The 23428-nt window shown below is 43.8% G+C and overlaps 1 protein-coding gene across 1 annotated transcript; it reads left to right on the top strand.

The window, feature by feature from the left end:
- The first annotated feature begins 12350 nt into the window (after positions 1 to 12350).
- LOC110532518 (uncharacterized) lies at positions 12351 to 22570 on the top strand. The gene is made up of 9 exons (XM_021616491.3): positions 12351 to 13310; positions 13868 to 14092; positions 15176 to 15334; positions 17630 to 17695; positions 17790 to 18995; positions 19135 to 19275; positions 19482 to 19568; positions 20427 to 21701; positions 21974 to 22570. The coding sequence occupies exons 1-9, from the start codon at positions 12570 to 12572 to the stop codon at positions 22061 to 22063; spliced, it is 3990 nt and encodes a 1329-aa protein (XP_021472166.3). The 5' UTR covers positions 12351 to 12569; the 3' UTR covers positions 22064 to 22570.
- The last annotated feature ends 858 nt before the right edge of the window (positions 22571 to 23428 follow it).

Here is a 23428-nt window from a genome sequence, read left to right as displayed (position 1 = left end):
TTTAAGACCACATGACTGGAGTCTCTTTTTTTTAGGCCAGGAAGCTACAGGTCACATTGGCACATGTAGCTGTCACTAGTCTATCAAGGCCCAAATCCTAAACAGTCACAATATTCTGGTTTGCAATATATCAGGGAACACATTTTAATGTTATGTTGATTCAAGCTCTGATTTGAGCATGTGTGCATCAATTTGTTATAATTTTAACACCCAATTGAGGGTAGGTGTCTTGCATTCCATTAAATATATATTCTGATAGGAAATGGTAGACTGCTTCAGTGCTCTAAATAACAAATCAGCTAGTAAATAGTTAAAATATTTAATGAAACTGGACTAACCGGTACTAATCCAAACTCATCTTTCATCATCCTTGTCTTTGGAATCATCGTCCTCATGGTCAGACTTGCTGTCTGTCTCCATGGCTTTAGCAAAAGCCTCAATGTCTGGAATGGAGGAAAGCTCACTTAGAATTACACTCATGAAAACAGCAGGTCATAACCTCTTATGGAAATCTTATTCAAAACGGTAGACACTAATGTTATGTAGGAATATCTGCACAGGCAGACCTGCATGTTATGTGTTCCCTAAACAATGAAATGACATACAAACAAGGTCCCTGGGTTCATGTTTTGTGGGCCGATACAGGACACTGACCTCCTTTGTTAGCTGCATCCACAGCTTCTGTTGGCAGCCCAAACTGGTTCATTAGAGGCTCCAACTGCCCTGAAGCCAGGGCACTACTAAACTACTAACATGGCCTACAAAGAGAATAATCACTGCTATATGAAATTTAGCACTCAAGTGGTAACTAAAAGAAAGACCAGGATCACTTTATCATACTATAGTAATATAGTATGATATAGTTCTGAGAAAACACTGATACTCAAGTGTGCTCAACAGCAGTTTTTGTGTGTGGTATACCTGCTGAAACTGTGGGGAGGTGAGTATGTGGTGGAGTTGTTGGTGCTCTGAGGCAGGGCCTCTCCTGACGGCAGGAAAGGCAGAAGCCTCTCCTGAACCTCCGCATTGGCCAGGATAGGAGCCATGATCTCAGGGGTCACAACACTGGCCAGGTTCACTGTAGAGAGAACAGTCATATTTCATACAGACATCAGACAGGTGATAAATACAGAGGGCCATTCTCAACTTCAGTCATGTATCTACTGCTGCAAGGCTTTATTTCCCTGGTAACAGCATGATTACAGTCCCTTATTTCATTGTAAATGTCTTCAAGAGACTCCTTATTGCTCTGTCAACTGTTCTAAACTGTTGAGCTGCTCTATAATTTAGTTTAGTCCCTCACCTCCCTGCCCGGCTGCAGGTACATTCATGGTTGCTAGGATACTCTGCAGGTCACTCAGCTGGATTGACTGGGTGGGGCTGGCTGCTCCGGCTGTGAGGGAGGGGGAAACAGGGGTGGCGGGTGAGGCCATGGGTGACACTGCACTGGTGGCAGATGGGGTGATAGGTGTGGTTGGCACCTGGGAGGAGCCTAGCTAGGTGGCAGCAGAGGTGGGGGTGACCGCAGGAGACAGACTGAGCGGGAGAGAGACCGAGAGACTAACTAAATTCACAGGGGTTGTAATAAATGTAGAATAAGCTATCTGTAAAAGTTGGCTAAGTATTGAGTGTGTAGTCTAAGCTGAAGAGAGACAAGTGTATAAATGTACTAAATTAATTCATTTAGTAGTGAAGTGAGTCTGTTGGCTTGTGGTACCTTGAAGAAGAGTTGCCGGCTGCAGGACCTCCACTACTTAGCAGGCTGGCCAGGCCCGGTCCAGCCAGAGCCCCAAAACCACCTACAGACAGACACATGACAGAAATAGGGAGCGGATTATTCATTGGTCTCCCAAAGAATCCTGTTATGATAGACATTGTTGCAATTAATAACTCAATAGTCAGGCACGTCAATCCAGCTATCGGCTGTTTAAAGCACATTGCTACGAGTGGTAAAAAAAAAAGACTATACTAAACAATAGCTACTTATCAAGACCTCCCAGTCCAGTAGGTCCAATGAGCTGCATGAGCTGGTTGTGACTCATGTTACTGAGGAGACTCTGCAGTCCACCCTCGCCTAGGACAGAAGAATGCTAAATGTTCCCGAATGGATCAACACATCATGCACAAAGGAGAGGCTGAGTGGGGAAGGAACTATCGTCTCCGAGAATGCATTGCTTCCTGTGTCAACATGCCACAGTACCTTTGCACTCTGTTTATGAGTGTGTGCACTGTACCCTTCTTTAATCCAGGCATATTAGGGTTGTTAAGATACTCATTCTCTTTACGGCAGTACTCCTCATCCTTATCAGTCTTGGACTCCTATAACAGGGAAATAGAAATAACAATAACACTTTATTACACCAGAAACTTATTTTTCTCATACAATTGGCAGCTGATAACATTACCTTCCTCTCCAGACCAATTTGACCAATTTGTGGGTAAAAATATCAGAATTGGGCTGCCTGTGTAAACACAGCCATAGGATCATCATGCCATACACACCAGCATCCAGAAGAACAGTCTCTTGGAGCCAGCCTTGAACTTCAGCACAAACACCCTACCAGTTCGACGATTCTTGTTTCTTAGTAAAATGTTAAGCATTTTGAACGAAGAGCCGTTTACTAGCCAGATGATCCGGCTCACCGAAAAGACTCGGAATGCCCATCACTAATAGGTACCATATATATATATATTTTTTTATAGCTAACCTAAAACAGACCACAGCCTGTCGCCCAATGGGAGCATATTAATCATAGTGGGCAGAACAATCAAGGAGTAGAGCCAAGCACGAGCTAGCATATATTTCCATATTTCCGTTAGGAACACATACTCTGGGATGTGTGAGTGCAATAACTAAATTTGCTCTTGCATTCCTTCTAAACAATGTCATTTTTTGAAACTTTGGCAAAGGGTAAAGTCTACAAAACTTTGTCAATTCTATTCGTAACAGATTGTAGTTTTGGGAACAGAAAACTGTATTGAGATCAAATGTTTCATCGATGAGGAAATTTGAAGAATGTCGGCCAAAATCCATCTCGCTCCATCTTCTCCCACTGCCGTCCATTGGAATTCCTCATCACCATACAGTGCATTCAGAAAGTATTCGGACCCCTTGACTTTCCACATTTTGTTATGTTACAGCCTTATTCTAAATTTGATTTTTTTTTTTATCCCAGTTTGACATTTTTGCAAATGTATATATTTAAAAAAAAAAATAATAATAAAAAAAAAAAATCACATTTACATAAGTATTCAGATCCTTTACTCAGTACTTTGTTGAAGCACCTTAGACAGTGATTACAGCCTTGATTCTTTTTGGGTATGATGCTACAAGCATGGCACACCTGCATTTGGTGAGTTTCTCTCATTCTATTCTGCAGATCCTTGTCCTGTTGGAAGGTGAACCTTCGCCCCAGTCTGAGGTCCTGAGTGCTCTGGAGCAGGTTTTCATCAAGGATCTCTGTACTTTGCTCTGTTCATCTTTCCCTCGATCCTGACTAGTCTCCCAGTCCCTGCTGCTGAAAAACATGACCACAGCATAACGCTGCCACCACCATGCTTCACAGTAGGGATGGTGTCAGGTTCCCTCCAGACGTGACACTTGGCATTCAGGCCAAAGAGTTCAATCTTGGTTTCACCAGACCAGAGAATTTTGTTTTTCATGGTCTGAGTCCTTCATATACCCTGATGAAGACAGCTTGGCTGTTGAAACGTTGGATATTACATTTTTGCATCTGAGCTCCTAGAGTGTGCGGCTCTCCTTTATTTTCAAGTTTTCTACTCCGCTAGCCAGCACCTTGCCTAAATAGGTGTGCGTTTCTTTTTCTTCTAGTCCGAGTCCTTTAGGTACCTTTTGGCAAACTCCAAGTGGGCTGTCATGTGCCTTTTACTGAGGAGTGGCTTCCGTCTGGCCGTTCTGCAGAGATTGTTGTCCTTCTGGAAGATTCTCACAGTGTCCTCCATGGAGTTCTTGGTCACCTCCCTGACCAAGGCCCTTCTCCCCCGATTGGTCAGTTTGGTGGGGCGGCCAGCTCTAGGAAGAGTCTTTGTGGTTCCAAACTTCTTCCATTTAAGAATGATGGAGGCCACTGTGTTCTTGGGGACCTTCAATGCTGCAGAAATGTTTGGTAACCTTTCCACAGACCGTGCTTCGACACAATCCTGTCTTGTAATTCCTTCGACCTCATGTCTTGGTTTTTGCTCTGACATGCACTGTCAACTGTGGGACCTTATATAGACAGGTGTGTGCCTTTCCAAATCACGTCCAATCAATTCCAATCACGTCCAATTAATTTAGCACAGGTGGACACCAATCAAGCTGTAGAAACATCTCAAAGATGATCAACGGAAACAGGATGCACCTGAGCTCAATTTCGAGTCTCGTAGCAAAGGGTCTGAATACTTATGTAAATAATCTATTTTAGAATAAGGTTGTAATGTAACAAAATGTGGAAAAAGTCAAGGGGTCTGAAAACTTTCCCGAATGCACTGCATTTGGTGGTGAGTGGAAATGCCAAATCGACGCTTCAGATTTATACATTCGGTGAAACATCTGGCTCATTGTTCTGTGTCTGTACTGTTGGTATGACTGTTGGTGTTGTTCTTCTTCTGTGGATTTTATGTGACAGTGGGCAACCACCTTTAAGGTCCACCAACCGGACTGGAGTGTGTACCAGAGAGGGGAAAAATCTAAATCCTACCTGTTATTCTCATCTTGAAGAACTAGCATACGTTCCACTCTCTCAATCTCCTCCTGACAGTGATTACACCTCCCAGTGAGATGTTTTCCTACCAATTTCAATGAACTGCTGAGCCCTGTGTTACGAATCCCTTTTGGCCCGACAGTCTAGGGGAGATGGTAACGAGACCCGTAACATAACTCATGCAAATTATAATAGTGAAAAAGTAAAAGTGAGAACGAAATAACCACGACAACTGAAATCTACCGTCAAACTCAGGGTTTATTGGAAAACACATGGTAATGGGGGGAGCAGGAAAAGGGGCTGAGCTGGACCCAAGGAAAGAAATAATAAGTATTCAAAAACACCCCTAAACTAGACTAGCCTATTTCAACAACAGCTAACTAACCAAAAATACAGTGGGTGGTCCGCTCAGTTCTAACTAATGTATTTAACAAAGTTCACCTACGGGTAGTGTATGCCCATGGGCGACTTGTCTTGGTTCCCCCTTTTCCCACCAGCAAACAAACACCATAACCAAAAACAATACTCCCAGGTGAGGACAAAGTGATATGGAGGTGCTCAAACAAAAGAGAGGTCAATACATAAAGAGCGCGTGAAACAGAGCGACCTACAGACATGGCATTTACAGAGAGATTGATCTCCACAGCAAACAACTGACAGGGTTTTTAAACAAAGGCAAAGGAACAGTGATTGGGTAGGAAACAGGAGGAGGTGTGTCTTCTGATTGATGATTGGTGACTGATTGGGGAGTGATGATTTTCACCTGTGAGGGAAGGAGAGAAAAGAAAACACACACAGAGGATACACACACAGGATACTTGTATCCGTAACACCCTGTGTGTCCCAGTCTCAGCCTTGTGATTAAACTTTCCTCCCTTCTCTTGACCAGGGGACCTCCCTGCCTCCACCTCTTCCTGGATCTTATACAGGTGTCTTCCCTTTCCCTCCCTGTTCCACAACTCTTGCCATTTGTTTTTAACCACTGTTCTTACTAATCCCTAGTTTTTTAAAACCATGGGTACAATAAATAACACGATCAGAGATGAGTGGGATTCTTTCAGTTAAATTAGCCAGTCCATTTAGGATGACTGACACCTGTGAAAACTAACATAGAAATCAGAACATTCTGCTTCCCTCATGTAACTAACTGTCTTATCCTCAATTTTCTGTCTTTCACATTCAGATTGCTCAAATGTTCCATTTTTCACTTGCAAAATTAAAATAAATCATTTTAGTCACATACATAATTTCTTGATTTCAGAGATTCTGTTGGGGGAGAGGTTTGGCTAAGTTTGGAAAACTGTCATAATTGTGTCCTCAGCTGCCTCACATTGTAATACTGAGAATGAACAGGATAATCAGGCCTACATCCACTATGGGTAGTAATGGAAACCCTTCTAGTCCCTCCTAACCAATCAGTAAATGTTGGGACAGTGTAATTCCTATCAAAGTATCCCCCGTGTACAGTCATTCCTGGGGGTTTGTTCCCAACCCGAAACCACCTGTAAAGTAAAAAATAAAATGGTACAGAAATATGTCTTAGAGAAAGAATTGAATTCAAATTGGAATATATTAACACGACAATACATTTACATTTCTGGGCATACTTATTATTGTTGCATAGCGAACACACCTGGTTGACCACTCTTCTCCATCCTTAGAAGGTTATTTGCATGCAGCTCTCTGTTTTTCCTCTAGTCTGTCCTTTTCTACACTTGCTGCATCTGCAATATATAAAACCACCTTATAAAACAAACCCATGTGCTCCATTTTGTGTGTTTATCGATGAATCTTGAATGTTGTTATGGAATCGTGTGTAAGTATCTGTGTTCCAATGTGAGTTAATACCCAGGTCTCCATTCTCCATGGCTCTGATGTCAGGTCTTAGATGGCATTCTTACGCTGCCAATAGCCTCACCATACCAGGCTCCAGTTCATTCAGAGTCATGGTGAAATGATACATCTATACCACAGAGAGCGTTAGCAAGGATCAGAGTCAGGGTTAATTAGAAACACAGATATAAATCATATCCCTAATGTGTGTGTGTGTGTTTCCTCTTCTGAATGTGCAGGTCATGGATTTATTCTCCACAGTTAGACACTTCCTGGTATCACAGAGACGGTCTCTTAAACCTCAGGCATATCCTCAGTCTCCTTTTCTCCAGCACTTGCTCCTACATACAATACTATACACATTAGCCTACTACAATCTACAGACAGTTGCATTCACACAAACTTTAAAGCAACCTATATAGCCATAATAACTAGGACTGCTGTAGCACACTAAGCCAACAGTACTTACAAATACACTTATACCTTACCTTCACCTAAAACCACTGCATGTTTATGTAAAAGGAAGAAACACTGTTTAAGATTTTTTTTTGCCATTGTTTAAAAACAGTTGGACAAATCACAGGTCTGTGTGCTCGCCTGTTTATTTTTCTTAGTATCCCCCTTCTCTGACTTCTTGTTGGCTTCATACACTTTAGGCTCCACACTGTATATACACTCTGTCCACTTCCCATACAGCACACGGCGCCATACAGTTACTGATGTCTGATATTATAAAACACCCCCAAAAACGTATTATTCAGTGAAATGATTCAGTTTACGCTGTGCTGTGGTTTTTGGTTCGTTAACTTCACAATTTATTTTTCTAAGCTGTGCTCACATTCTACACATGGTGTATTTCTTTATATTTTTTCCTATGGAGGGGGTAGGCATGCATCGACACGGCCTTCCAGGATGCAATCAAAGGCACTAGACTAGATCTAAGTAAGAGGACTCTTAGTCCTGACACAATAGAAGTCTCTAGGCAAAAACGGGCAAAGTTTTTGTCAATTATGTCCTCCATTTTTGTTACCATCACCCTCAGCAGATGAGATGGCTCCACCAGTCTAGTGTTCTCAGTGTAGCACTTCCTGTTGATAAAGGATGTTGCATCAGAAGATCCTTTAGCATAGTTATGCTCAGAACCCGTGTGGACCAGCAGCCTCTCACATGCCTTGCAGTCATGGAGGATTTGCTCTTTCTGCACCTCAGGTGCACGCCATCCGCTTATATAGCTCAGGATCTCATCCATCAAACAATCACCATCTAAATCCCCCTTGTGTTGATCTGTGTATTGGGGAAATCATATTTGTGAGTAATACAAACACCTATTTTTAATGTTGTTTGTGTCTTATTGAAATTGTTTACCATTGTAATTGCTGTAAGGTCGCTGTCTGAAGCAGTGGGAAGATTATCTGAGTTGGCCTGCTTCGTCGGGACTAGAGCCGGAAGCAAGAGGGGTAGGAAAAGTGGTGTCTTTGCCGTGGAGTAGTTTTTTATTTATTTAACCAAGCAAGTCGGTTAAGAACAAATTCTTATTTACAATGACGGCCTACACCTGCCAAACCTGGATGACGCTGGGCCAATTGGGAACCGCCCTATGGGACTCCCAATCAAAGCCAGTTGTGATACTGCCTGGATACAAACCAGGGTGTCTGTAGTGACACCTCTAGCACTGAGATGCAGTGTCTTAGACTGCTGCACCACTCGGGAGCCCAGTAGGTTGTCATCTGGATCTATCTGGCAGTTTGTGTTACTAGTACAGGCAGTGGGGTTGAATCTGTGCCCACCTTTCTCCATAATAACTGAGAACAGATTTTAGAAAAAAAATACAACTGAAACATTAGAATAAATGTTTGAAATACCCTCTGATTTTTCATCTCCTTATTTCCTTTTATGATGTCATCTGAAGGTGAATGCAGGAGATGAAGGCAGAAGAGGAAGGCCCAAGAAAACATGGCAGGGAACATTGGAGAATGAGCACCTACAACAACTAGCACAATGGGCGAGTGATTCAATGTAGAGGGCTGCGGGTCCCGACAGAAATCATTGCAGCGTGGTCAGCATCTTTCATGCTGCGGGTGGGAGCGAGCGGTCAGACAGACTACCTTGGGTTTACATTTTTTTAATTGTCCCATAGATTATTTGGAAACAATCATCTTTCTGCTTTGTATGCGTTAGCCTAGGCTTACATATATTGGACCGCGGCTGAGTTTGGGACCTCTAATTCAATGTAAGACTCATGATTACCCTACATAAACAGACATGATATTACATTACAACTAACAACTTACCTCTAAGCTGTCCTGATTAAGTTTGTTATTTCATTATTTTTAGGACACTCCGTAGGGTTAGTTTAAAGCCTCGCTGGCATGGTGGAGTAGTTCCTGACCTAAAAAGAAATTGGTGAATATTTTTTATGATCCTGTTTTGGATGTATTATACTTTGTCAAATACACAGGAGGTTGGCGGTACCTTAGTTGGGGAGGACGGACTCGTGATAATGGTTGGAGTGAAATAAGTGAAATGGTATCAGATACATTAAACACGTGGTTTCTATATGTTCAATGCCATTTGCACCGTTCCAGACGTTATTATGAGCCGTCCTCCACCGATGAAATAGTGTTTCTAGTGGTCAGAATGGGAGTCCAAATAGTCCTGCATCACAGGAGTAATACAATCTTGGTTTCTGCAAAGCATGACAGTGAGTGGGTCCTAGTCTAGTTTGAGTTGGAAGAAGCTTGGGCATATTTAATGTATTCGTTTTAAATCAACTTATGTAAATTGCTTCCGACGGAAATCCAGCTTGAAGCTGTTCTCTTGTCTGAGAGCCCTCTTCCATGGATTTCTATCCCAGCAAGATCTAGAAGAAAAATGTTTGCGTTAGTTTGATAGTGATTTCTATGTGCAAAGGTTTTCAACTGTGTAATAAACCTTTTATGTATTTAACCTTCATTTAACTAGGCAAGTCAGTTAAGAACAGATTCTTATTTACAATGACGGCCTACCCCGGCCAAACCCTAACAACACTGGGCCAATTGTGCGCCGCCCTATGGGACTCCCAATCACGGCCTGTTGTGATACAGCCTGGAATCGAACCAGTCTGTAGTGACACCTCTGATATGCAGTGCCTTAAACCGCTGTGCCACTCGGGAGCCCTACTGATTGCATTTACATTTGATTGAACATACCTTGAGTTCAGAACATTAAACAACTTGTTCATTTTTTCCAGGAACAGGGCTGTGCATTCCACCTCCTTAGGCAGTTTCCTAGCTGCCACATAGTTTGCATTCCTCAAATAAATGAAGCATTCCTTATTATTACTACATCATGTTTTATGATGTTCCATCTTTTCATGCCAACATGTATTAATATTGGTATAGTTATGTGGTAGTACAGTACTTTCAAGCAATAACAGGTTAGTGTAGAGTCTTGAATGTAGTGTTGTGTTGCCAGCTTCACTCGCATGTTTGTGAAGGGTGGCAGATGAATGTGTTTGTCCGTCAGTTTTTGTACCATCCTGATTGGGTGCCCTTCGTCCAGCTTGTAACCATGGTAGCCCACCAAAAGCGTTGTTGCACAAAGGCTAGGGTCCACGAGCACGGGTTGGGGACAAGTTTGGAGGAGTGGTAGCGGTTCTTCACCGTGATGTCGTTGAGACCACGGTAGTCGATGCACGTCCTGCCTCCCCCGCTGGCGCAGGGTTCTTCTTTGTGGAGAAGGACAAAACCCTGCGCCGGCGGCGAGGGAGGCAGAAGGACAGATAAACCCTGCAGCTAGGGAGTCCTCAATGTAGGTCTCCATAGCCTTGGTCGCCAGGAGAAGGGTCGGTGCGGCGGAAGTTAAGTGGCCTAGGCCTTACTGAACACCTCCCGGAGGTCCTGGTACTCTGTGGGAATGGCGGAGAGGTCCGGGGAAACTTCCGAACCCCCAGGAACACGTCCCGGGGCAGGCTGCGCTGACGTCAGGCAATGAGTGTGGCAGAACGTTCTCCAGCAGACTAGTCAATAAGGGGGTTGTGTCGCTGGAGCCAAGAGAATCCAGATACCACGGGAACCTGAGGAGACTTAATAAGCAGGAATTGGATCATCTTGTTTGGGGGTGGTATTGTGGGTGACCCGGCCTCTCACTAGGCAGTGAGAGGAAACGCAAAACGGATGTTTCACATTTATACACCCGGCGAAATATCTGTCTCATTGTTCTGTGTTACTACACTCCAATGTTTAAAAAAATATTTTTCGACAGCCGGATGCTAAACGGGTGCTGAATCACAGATTCAAACGGATAGCATACGTCAGCTAACGACTGAAAGTGCCTAAATACAATTTAAATATTTTAAGGAATGTAATACATTTTATTTATCAGTGGGCGGAGAACAAACCCCTTTTCACATTGTTTAAGATAGGGGTGAAATATTATTTTGTAATGATCAGTAAGTGTAAAAACAAAAAAGCAATACGTACCATAAAACTTTTTGACAAATGTAATATTCTCGATATGTAATACCGCTGTCTGTTGTGTTTATGTACTCTTGTTTGTATATTTCTGTTTTGAATTTGTTTTATTCAGAATTGTAAAAATGATGGACTACGGTGTCGCTCCGAGGACACAGCACTAATAAAGGCCAGGAAACTAGTTGTCACTAGTTACCACAGCCACAAAGTCAACATGGTCTATATCGTAAACTTTAATGACATAAAAAATGTGCTTTTTGGTTTTAATTTAAGGTTAGGGTTTGGAATAACGTTAGCAGTGTGGCTAAGGTTAGGTTTAAAATCAGAGTTTAAGAAGAGAAATTGTACATAATTACGACTTTGTGGACGTGGTAACTAGTGACGACCAGAATAACGGGTGCTATGATACATCACCTCATCTGATAGTCTCAGTGGCAGCGTTGCAAGAGTTGTAATTTCTATTTTCTGGCCACTTGAGGGAGTAATTTATCAAAAAAGAACATGGGCGCACCGGACTCACTGGGGACACCCGGAACCTCAGCCGCCCAGAACTGAATTGGGTTTCATTTTTCCATACATTTGTCTAGAAAAAATAAGATGTTAGCATGACAAAATGTAGCCCATCACAGCAATAGAATAAATGAAAATTGGGATTTCAATATAACATTCCATTATATTCTATTTTGGAATGAAATTGAGGAATAACTGGAACCGCCTTTATAGCAATTCAACGTCTATTCCATGTTGGTTCAACATCAACAAACGTTGATTCAACAAGTGTGTGTCCAGTGGGTAGCCTCACAGTTAATTAGGCTATTACTCCAGACATTAGGCTATTACTCCATGACTTTCTTGTCGTGATGTGTGTTTTGTCCTATATTTTAATTTATTTTTACCCCTGTCCCCGCAGGAGGCATTTTTTCCTTTTGGTAGGCCGTAATTGTAAATAAGAATTTGTTCTTAACTGACTTGCCTTTTAAAAAAAAGGTTAAATAAAATAAACAGTATGAACCGGGGTGTAACTTTCACTGTGGGCGGGGGGGACATGTCCCCTTCACATTCTGAAATGTACTTTTTATCCCCCCAGTTTTATCATTGGAATGTGATACAAAACGAGGCAACGACTTGATACATAAAAAAATTAAAAAATGTCCCCCCACTTCTAAAACCAAAGTTGAGCCCATGGTATTAACATATGACCAATTAACATAGCCTATGATGTTGTGTTATGCTCAGTGCAGAATGCATGATGTGCAAAGCTGGCAATTTCATTGGCGAACCCCGTAATTTGCCACAGTGCGCGCGTAAAAGATGGGCGGGGTATGCTTACATTTCTGGTCAGGTTTAAATCAAGCAATGTGACAGCACACACTTGACCGACTGGCCGAAGGATGAACTGAAGTGCGCTGGTCTCTCCTTTCTTCTGTCATTCGCTTCTACAGAAAATAGCCGTGGAAGTTCTATTATAACTCATTCCGTTTATTTTGTTGGACTCAACAAAGAATAATAGACTGTATGAATTAATTAAGGGCAATTCTTCATTTTATGCACTAGGCTATATATTAAGAAAAACGGAAAATAAATGAACAGCAGAGATGTTGACAGTCCGGTGCCAAGACAGGCGCACAGGGGAGAAAGACAGCCCGAGGCACAACAGGGTGTCAGCATGAAGAAAAAGCGAACCCCATCGAATCCTCCGCCAAAACATGCCCCAGTCTCATCCAGGTCAACAGGGACTGTCCGGCGCATCATGGGCAAAGGGAAAGAGATTAAACTGGAGAAAGGGAAGCGCACAGGAAGGGGCGCACCATCCGTTACGGAGTGCCAAAAAAATCTAAGCACACCGAGAAAACGATATGAAGCTAGCAATGCTTCGGAGGATTTGAGCAATGATTCAGGTTGTGTGTCGGGGAAGCTATCCTACTCGGACAGAAGTTCTGACATTTCTGACTGGACGGAGGGATTTCTGACTGCATCGGAGGGAAACCAACTTTTTGCGGACACTCCGTCTCCAAGCTGCGAGGCAGGACCAAGTGGCGGAGAAAGAAAGGCAAATATAGACAGGTTGAGTGGGAATGCACAAATCAGTGAACGCGATATGAGCACTGGAGGCAGCGCATTCAGAGGCCTATCACAGGAAAATTATGTTATGCATTCTGTCTGGGATGGAAACCATTCTACTGTTCTTGCTTTCCTTCCCTCGCTGAATGTCAGCGGAGCGTCCATGGTTAATTCAGAACTGACCCGGGAGCTCGTGGACGAGACGCACGAGGATCTTGTCAGAGAAAACGACGATTTAAGATCGGAAAATCAGTATTTGAAAGTAAGATAATTCATTAAATGTACATGTCATTACGCGTAAAATGTTTTTTTATTTTTATTATTTCACACATTGCCTCTAGGGGCTTGGTCCCTCTTATCATAAAGAAAATACGTTGAATATCGACTGATTTGAATATAGATGAATACTGAAGGATTGAAACCAGAACGCAGGCACGCACATGACATCAGTTGTTGTCAAGGTTAGACAGACAGACATTCCTTAGCAGAGCAGCTTAGATACTTTCTGTAATTGGTCTTGTCAACCTGAATTACTAGCATGCGACTGCAGGAGCCGCAGCATGCACAAGGACCATCAAAAGTCTTCACTCACAGTGGGCAAAATGATCATTATCTGGCTAATTAATTGGGCCCTCAAAAAAAAATGGTCCATGTGTTAGAAATGCCAGAGTCGATTTTTGGTCCCATTCCTCCCTTACATAGTACACGCACACGCACACACACACACACACACACACACACACACACACACACACACACACACACACACACACACACACGATGATGCTGTTGATGATGATTGTTGGTTGTCCTGTCCAGGATGAGATGGAGGAGATGCGCTGTGAGATGCTGGAGATGCGGGATCTGTTCCTGGAGGATGAGGTGTGTCAGCTTCAGGAGCTGCGGCTGCAGCTGGAGCAGGCCAACAAGTTGTGTTGCATCCTGCAGTACCGCCTCCGCAAGGCCGAGCGCCGTAGCCTCAGGGTGGCCCAGACTGGCCAGGTGGAAGGGGAACTGGTCCGCTCCCTGGAGCATGACGTCAAGGTGAGGGGTCTGCGTGTTTATGTGTGTGGAGTGCTCACTCAAAGCAACTTTTCATTTTCAGGCATCTTTGTCCTGTAGGGACTGTACTGTAATCCTTCCTCCTCTTGCTCTGTTGCATAGTGTTATCAACAGGGTTGAGTGATTCATTATGATTCCAGTCAATGTACCAAACCCCGAAAAAATCCCTTTGAATGGCTGTACATTCCACTCTACTGTTTCATGAGTTCAGGGTGTTTTACATAAACTGCACTGCTCACATCATATGACTCAGCTTTTTAAGTGCACACTTAACTTTACAGTATTTAACAATGTTTTATGGCTCAGGTTACTGTTACATCCTGTCAGATGTGCTTCAAGAAATGTGAAGTATGTCCGTTTAATGTATCTGTGAGTGTGTGTGCTTTTGTTTGGGTTTTGTTGTGGTGGAGTGGCATTTTTGTGGTTGCCACTTGCTGTGAACTGCCCAATTAAAGACATTAACGAGACATTATGACAAATACAATTACTCCGACCGACCAGCCTCAAGGGGTGAGTGGGTAGATCACTGTGGAAAGTTTACTGGCATGTTGGCTGATTCCTCTGTTAGAGGCTGCAATGCTCAGTTTCTTTGCTCAGCTGTATGTGGTGATAGAATGCCCACCAGTAGCATGGCAGAGAATCTGGCACTTTTGGCTTCCCCCTCACCCCCTCTTCACATTCTAACACGGAGATCTGTCTTTTTGTATTACTGCCCAAAAATTTACAAATACTGATACAGTATAGTTTCTCTTGGAGAGTAAATAGCACAATATAATAATGTGCTGAACACCAACTTACAATCGCATGCATCTTCTGGACCTGCCCTAGGTTGCTCCTCAAGGGATGTTTCATTCACCGTATTACAATGCAGAAAACACAGGGTTGTTGTTTTGAAGGCTGATATCTGGAAAATTGTCTTGTAATTTTCTATGACAAAGGCACAAAATGATTGTTATCTAATGCACTATTACATCAAAAACAACCTCTAATTCCCTCCAACAAAGACAGTTGTCTGTTAGTGTTTTATAGTATTTAAAGTTTGTTGTGGTTGACTTCTGTTCACAGGTAGCAAAGAGTGTATCCCTCCGCCTGCACAATGAGTTGGAGTCTGTGCAACAGAGGAACTCCCGGCTGGAGTGGGAGAACGATGCGCTTCGGGAGAGGCAACAGGAGCTGGAGGTGGCAAAGCAAGTTCAACAGGGCGAGATGGAGAAAGCCAGAGAAGTACTGCTTTTACACACCACCACCAACTGTATTAGTTTAATTAGCATATACCCTGCCCATTTCCCTCCCCAAATACCAATTTGTGCCACCCATAATTGAGAAACCTACACGCCAAGTATAGACCATATATTGTGTTCCCTACAGATGATAGGAAAGAGGAGAAGCTCTGAACTATCCATTCCCACCTACAGGTCCCAGTCCCACCTACAGGTTATTGAAAATGTGTTATTTTAGTATTACTCCAATGGGTTTCCTCAAGGAGAAAACCTGCACTCTATGTCAAAGATAATAAAACAAAAAAACTATAGTAAATACTACAGTAATGTCTGCAAAAACACTACAGTCCATAACGACATGCATTAATTACTTTAGTATATCCTACAGTTTTCTTTTACTACAGTATTTATACTATAGTTACCTGTAAAATGTTATAGTATAGTACAGTAAATACTACATTATTCACTACAGTGAATACTACAGTAAAGTCCACAAAAACATTACAGTGAATACTATAATATCTATACTATAGCATACTACATAATTTTTTCATGTATAAGAGTCCTATTCCTTCATGTAGTACTCTATACACTTCAGTTATCCCATGTCAACCAGTTACTCCTCATGCATCCTACTGTCACTCGGAAGTGAGGTGACACATGACCCTGACTGGATCCTAGGACTTTGCTGGGCCTAAGGCTCAGGGCATGGCTAGTATCTGACTGCTGGGCGGTGGGCACTGAGGGAGGTAGAGTGGTACTGCATGTAAATCAAATAACATTTTATTTGTCACATGCGCTGAATACAACAGGTGTAGGTAGACCTTACATTGAAATGCTTACATACAAGCCCTTAACCAAAAACCCAGTTTAAAGAAGAAAAGAAAAGTACAAAATAAAGGTAAGAAATAATTAAAGAGCAGCAGTAAAATAACAATAGCGAGGCTATATACAGGGGGTACCGGTACAGAGTCAATGTGCGGGGGCACCGGTTAGTCGAGGTAATTGAGGTAATATGTACATGTAGGTAGAGTTATTAAAGTGACTATGCAGATAATAATAACAGAGTGTAGAAGCAGCGTAAAATAAGGGGGGGGGGGGCAATGCAAATAGTCTGGGTAGCCATTTGATTAGATGTAGAGGCTGAACTTGGGGGACACAGTTTACATTTTTCTCACTAGGGACTACAGAGAGAGAGAAAGAGGGACCAAAATAGGTAAATAGTTATCTCTCTCTCTCCCCTCTGGTCCTATTAAGCATGGGTAAATCTGGGTCAGGAGGATGAATTACAGCATCAAAAAGGCTGTGGCTTAGGTACTGGCTTAGTGCCATACTATCACTGAATTCCATGTCATCAACTGGTGGCCATGGAGTCACCCATGCAGGTCTTTCTTAATGACAGTGCAGTGCAGTCCAGCTACCCGTGTTTAAGTTTAATCCAGGATTCGGTGCTTTGTCGTCAGCTCAGCCTAGTCTGCTCATCTGAGACAGCTGGTACTCCTTTTGATTCTGACTAGGAAATCCACTTAGATGACCTAATCTGGGTAGACTATTACCAGGGAACCTAGTCATGATCAGTGTAAAGGAAGATGAACATTTTAACGACCACCACCGTTACTGCAGTTTGCCTGTCTTGGTTGCTGCCTTGCGTTGAGACTGAGACCTTAAGGGTGGTGATAGTAATATCATATTGGTTGTCACAGTGCCGTTTATTGTTGGTCTTTTACACCAGAATCATCCACTGTTCACTGCCTCGGGGTCTATTTATTACTAGTTATTATTAGTTTTGATGGGCTATTCCCACTGCAATACCTCAGCAAGATGATTCTTTTGAGTACTTTAACCCCAGTGATCCCTGCTTGAGACATGAGAAAGACAGAGACTGACACGGTGACACCAACCTACATTCCTCTCATACTCTGCAATGCAAACATTCACAACTCATACAGGATGTTAATGTTGGGACGTTATAAGACATAGACAAACACTGTGTTTGTAATGGAACAAATGAATTTGTGTACACATGTACTTTGACTCTCTTGGTTTGTTTCTCTTGGACATTAAATGCTGTGTGTAAACATTGATATCCTGTAAGAATCTCTAAGAATATTCTAAGATACAGACAGGAGTGACAGACAGGAAGGAGACAGGTGAGGAAAGCTGAAAGAAAGTTGGTTTATTAGGATGACATCTATATCCTCTCCTCCTCTGTCATGTTTTCATAGGGTGGTAACTATACCGTTTATGATACTGTTGAATCATCAGAATTCTTTGATATTTGTTTTACTTTACTTCTCAGAGTTCTCTGAAGAGGAAAAATGTCAGATCACCAAACAGCAAGACTGAGAAGATGCTGTCTCCCCAGGTAAAGATCTAATATTATATTTTCATATGAGTGACTTCATTAGAGTACATTTATGTCATCTTTAATCACATTGTTGTGCCATTTGACTCCTCAGGATGACAGTGCTGATCTGAAGTGCCAGCTTCACTTTGCCAAGGAGGAATCAGCTCTCATGTGCAAGAAGCTGAGCAAGATGGTGTCGGAAAGTGAGTGCATGCGTGAGGTTCTGTCAAAGTACCGCTCGGCCTATGGAGACGTAGATGCTGCTGCCCACTCCTCTGAGGGTGGTACTGCCAAGTCCCCCCACACCAGGGAGGCAGAGGTCAAGGTTCACCTGCGGCTGGTGGAGGAGGAAGCGACGCTGCTGAGCCGCCGTATTGTAGAGCTGGAGGTGGAGAACCATGGCCTCCGGGCAGAGATGAGCGACATGAGGGAGAGCGTATTAGGAGGAGGAGGAGAAGAGAAAGAGGAGCAGCCACAGAAGGGGGCCAGGGACAATGGGGATCTACCACCGCTTTATGTGAGGGATGTAGAGGATTGTGAACAGAGCTTGAGGAGGGAGTGTATGCAGTTTGAGCAGGAGAAGAGGGAAGAGCAGAGAAGGAGTGTGATTGAGTGTTTTCAGGAGGAGGTGATGGAAATACAGAGTAGAGACCTACCTCAGACGGAGAGGTTGAGTCCCCTCAGTCAGATCCCTCGAAAGGGGTCTGTAGGTGGGGAATGGGAGCCCCTGGACAACCAGCAGAGTTATACACGCAGAGGCAGTGTTGCCCATGCCTTGAATGTGAAAGACCATGAGGCCCTCCTTGCCTTGCGAGATCATGCCTGCCTTGTGACCTCAGCTATCCAGCTTTTTGTCTCACCGGCCAAGAATGGCCACAGCTCCCCTCCCTTATCTCCCCACATCTCTCGGGCAAAGTCTTACCCTCAGGGTAAAGCCCAGCCTCTGGCTCTGGACCCACTCATGCAAGGACACCTTCATGAGGCTCTGGAGCTTCTGCAGGCAATGCTGTTAGCCTTAATGGGGAGGGTGGAGTTATTGGTGACACAAGGAGGAGAGTTGAGGGTTGAAGGAAATTGGGATCCCACCGCAATCCCATCCCTGGCTGATCAGGACACACAAAACAACACAGAGGTCTCAGCCAAGAAGGAAACAGGTGAAGGCCTGCACACAGTAGTGGTGAAGGAGAGAGTAAGACGAGCAACTCAGTCAGACCACCTCGACAGCTGCAGGGACCCCATGATGAAGCTCACTTTGAAGGTGCTCTGGGTCCTCCACCAGCGCGGTGTGGGGAAGAGATCTGGCCTGGAGGGCAAAGAGGTATGAGGGAAAGGGAATGTAGGGGAACATGAATTGCAACATACTGTAACTGAAATGTTCATAAATCACTTTATTTTAGTAAGTAACAATGAAAGCCAAGATTTCAAGTATGTTAAACTTGTATTTTTTTTTTTTACAGAGCAGAGATCTTACGACTATGTCTATACTACACGGGTTGTTGCAGTACTTGGGCACAGAGCTGCAGGACTCAGAGGACAGCATGGCAGGACAGGATGCGAAGGCCACATGGGCATCAGACTGGAAAGGCTTAGTCTCCAAGGTGAGCTAATGCCACTGTCCCGCTGTGGGCTCAGCCTATGAAGTCATTGTCCAATTACATAGGTTGATACTTAAGATCATTATCCCTTACAATGACGGATACACCACTATTATGTTCTAAGGCAAGTGGATCAGACAGATATCCTGATTCTGAGAAATCATCACAGACTGTAATGTAATACCTCACTCTTTCTTTGAATAACTCAGATGGAGTGCAGCACTGGTAAGACTGAGGCACAGGAGTATCCAGACCAGCCAGGCCATCCTAGAGGCATACAGAGTGAGATAACTGAGGTAAGGAAGTATTTTATTTTCTGTTTCCTCCAGCCACCAGGCTCCCATGTTTATATGTCCTGTGTTGTGTTGTGTTTGGGAGCATGTGATTGGATGTGATTCAGCAGTAAGCCCAGCTGATGTCTTCTATCTGGCAGGGTTTATCCCTGGCCTGCCTGCATACAGTACAGACATCATGAGATCAACGGTGCCATGGTATTTAGGCTAAGCTCTTGTGGGGGCTACTGCCAAAAGCAGAACTAACATGTGCATCCACTGCATTACAACACCCAGACAGACCCAGAGAGGGAATATGTGAGAGGGAGAAAGTGAGCAAGGAAGAGAAAAAGAGAAAAAGAAAGAGCCAGAGAGAGAGAAAGGGGAGAGAGAAAGGTGGAATGAAGTCTGGGTGTGTGTGGATAGAAAAGAAAGCGCACTGAACTCATGACTCACTCGCTCGTGGTCGGTGTGTCATTGTCCAAAAACAATGAGTAAAACATTCACTTTTTTTTATAGTCCATCTACGTCTCTTCATCACATCCCGTTGTTTCAAAACAGGGAAGTGGTTTTCCTCCACATGTTGAACAATAACTTAAAACAGGTTTGTGGTTACCATGATTACATTTTAATGTAAATAAGATCATTTTTCTGGCAAACAGAATAGCAATTTAAATCAAAAAGATCAATTGCAAATATTTCAGCTGTCGATAGGAGACAGACAGATATACGAGACGACTAGCTAGCTACTAGCCCGTGGTGTTGCAAGGCCCAGTGAGCCTTTGAATTGGGAAGAGCAGATTTATTTCTTTACATGGCTGCTTCCCCTGGGTTTCTGTGCTCTTTTCACCATAATATGAAGATACTCTTATTTCCCCACAGACAAGAAATAAGACCAAACCAGACCGCTCTACATTAGGTTCCAAGAAGAAGAACTGGTGTTACCTCAGCCAAGAGGCTGCCCAGCTAGACCGAGAAGACCCCTTTAAGACCTGGGACCACCCCATCATGCCCCCTAGCTTCCCTAATCTAAACTTGGACCAGTTGATCCTGGACAGTAGCTGCACTGCCCCAGAGAAGACTGTCCTCCGCATCTACTACAGTCCCCTGTCTGCACGGAGAGTCCATCTAGCTCATCTGAGGCACATTACCAACACTGATATAAATTCTACTACTAGTGTAATCTCTGCCAGGCTTAGTACGTCCCAAAGCTCTCTCACTCCCTTATGTCTGAGGGTCTCCGCTAACTTGAGCGACGACATGAAAGAGATGACAGCTAGCTTACAACAGGCAGTTCACTCCAGTTCGCCGGAGAGGAGGAAGGGGAGGGTGATTGTGAGTGGGGGATGGACAGTGGACGTGGCCACCACAGGGACTCAGACTCAGATGCACCCACAGATGGTGAGTGTGGGTCTACAGACGGATGGGCCCTACAGTGTAAGTGCAGTGAGAGGCAACCCTTTATGCCTCTCTGCCCGCACTCAACAGATCTCGACTTCCCTTGAGAGGCTCCCAGGGAGGACCGAGAGGTCCAAGTCAGGCTCCACCTCCCCAAAAATGTACCGCAGATACTCTGCCTCTGCTTCATCTTCATCGTCCATCTCCCCTTCCTCCCCAACTGGTTTCACCACCACCTCCAACTCATCCACCTCCTCCTCTGCCACTCCTGGCAGGGAGGGTGTTTTGTGGAGCCTTTCCCATCGGGGTCCTGCTGGGCCAACCTGGGCCCGCCCCATCAATCCCAGAGCTGGTCCAAGGCTTATTCACCATAGCACAATAAACAGTGAATTGAGCAGTGGTTTGAACAACACTAAACCCACCAGAAAACCTGGTGGTGCCAACCGGTATGGCCTAGTCACAGAGTTCTTGCGCAAAATGAGTGGTCGAGCAGACAAGCCAGCACAAGCAACAGCACCGGGCGGGGGGCAGAAGGGGAAATGCAGTCCAACTCATAAAACCCTGGTGGTTGTGCCCACTCGCCGCCCTGCTGCACCAGTACACAGGAACGACAGTGTCGCCAGGATTGGGAACCAGAGTTTCATGAAGCAGAGAGAGGAAGCGTGCCGCGGCCAGAAGGAGGATAAGGATAATCAGGCCCACAGTCAGAACCACGCTCTCAAAAGAGACCTGAGCCTGGAGAGTAAATTGACACTGGAGGTGAGTACTGTAAGCCTACCCAACACAGGATCCACACACTGAACACATACTGTACCTCACGTATATTCAACTTACTGGCTAGTGGCTCATGTCTGTCCACACATACTAGTTCACTTGCTTGGTTTTGAGAAGGATCCAAAAACTTAACAAATACTGTACTCACTGTACTGAGCCTCACTCTCATATTCAACTTACTGGCTAATGTATGTTATTCCTCTGTCTCTCCCTCCCCCCTCTCTCTCTCTCTCTCCCTCCATCCATCTCTCTCTCAGGATGGGAACTATGACTGTATCAGTTCCAAGTCCTTGTCCTTCTGCTTTGCCCGATCATCTCGCCTTGGCCCTGACCAAGCTACAGCATAATAGATATTCCTCCGCTGTAAACGGTTGTGGGTCAGGAGAGCCCAACTCCAACTGTGAGTAAGGGGGTGGAGCAGTGTCACATTGACACCACTGGACAGCTGATAAAGATTACAAGGGACATGGAGAATCCAAGGCCTGTGTTCTGGAATTCTGTTTTCAGTCATCAGGATGAATGGATTACTTTAGTAAATTTAGTACTTTAGAACCCATTATGATAGGGGGTATAGTTATTTGAGATACATACATGCCTATTATCTGCCTGTAGCATGTCCTTTTTGAAAGAGAAGGAGTTATGTAAGAAATTCTGTGCTAGAAAATCTTTTTTTTCTTCTTTCAGTTCAGCCCATGGCACTTCACCTTTTTACAATATGCAACAACCTTTTTGGACACACCAAGTCACTTACAATTATCAGTACTCATTGATTTTGTATTATCTTATAGAACTAAATAATATTTTCTACATCTGTAAGAATATTGTCGGAATGAATAAACTACAATACTATGCAATTCTGTACTGTAATTAATTCTGTCCATACTTGTACTTCTTGTACTTCTTTTTTTTTTTTTTACAAATGTATTATATTAAAGTCAAAAACCAGAAATAAATATCTTATTTATATAAGTATTCAGACCCTTTGATATGAGATTTGAAATTGAGCTCAGGTGCATCCTGTTTCCATTGAGCATCCTTGAGATGTTTCTACAACTTGATTGGAGTCCACCTGTGGTAAATTTAATTGATTGGGCATGATTTGGAAAGGCACACACCTGTCTATATAAGGTCCCACAGCTGACTGTGCATGTCAGAGCAAAAGCCAAGCCATGAGGTCGAAGGAATTGTCCGTACAGCTCCGAGACAGGATTGTGTCAAGGCACAGATCTGGGGAAGGGTACCAAAAAATGTCTGCAGCATTGAAGGTCCCCAAGAACACAGTGGCCTCCATCATTCTTAAATGGAAGAAGTTGGGAACCACTCTTCCTAGAGCTGGCCACCCGGGAGGGAGGTGGGAGGTGGAGGTGACCAAAAACCCGATGGTCACTCTGACAGAGTTTCTCTGTGGAGATGGGAGAACCTTCCAGAAGGACAACCATCTCTGCAGCACTCTACCAATTAGGCCTTGATGGTAGAGATCGGCCAGATGGAAGCCACTCCTTAGTAAAAGGCACATGACAGCCTGCTTGGAGTTTGCCAAAAGGCAACTAAAGACTCTCAGACCATCAGAAACAAGATTCTCTGGTCTGATAAAAACAAGATTGAACTCTTTGGCCTAAATGCCAAGTGTCATGTCTGGAGGAAACCTGACACCATCCCTATGGTGAAGCATATTGGTGGCAGCATCCTGCTCTGGGGATGTTTTTCAGTGG

Source organism: Oncorhynchus mykiss, chromosome 9, assembly GCF_057628025.1.
Source record: "Oncorhynchus mykiss isolate SJ-2025 chromosome 9, ASM5762802v1, whole genome shotgun sequence".
Lineage (NCBI taxonomy): Eukaryota > Metazoa > Chordata > Actinopteri > Salmoniformes > Salmonidae > Oncorhynchus > Oncorhynchus mykiss.
This window is presented reverse-complemented; position numbering and strand designations above follow the sequence as displayed.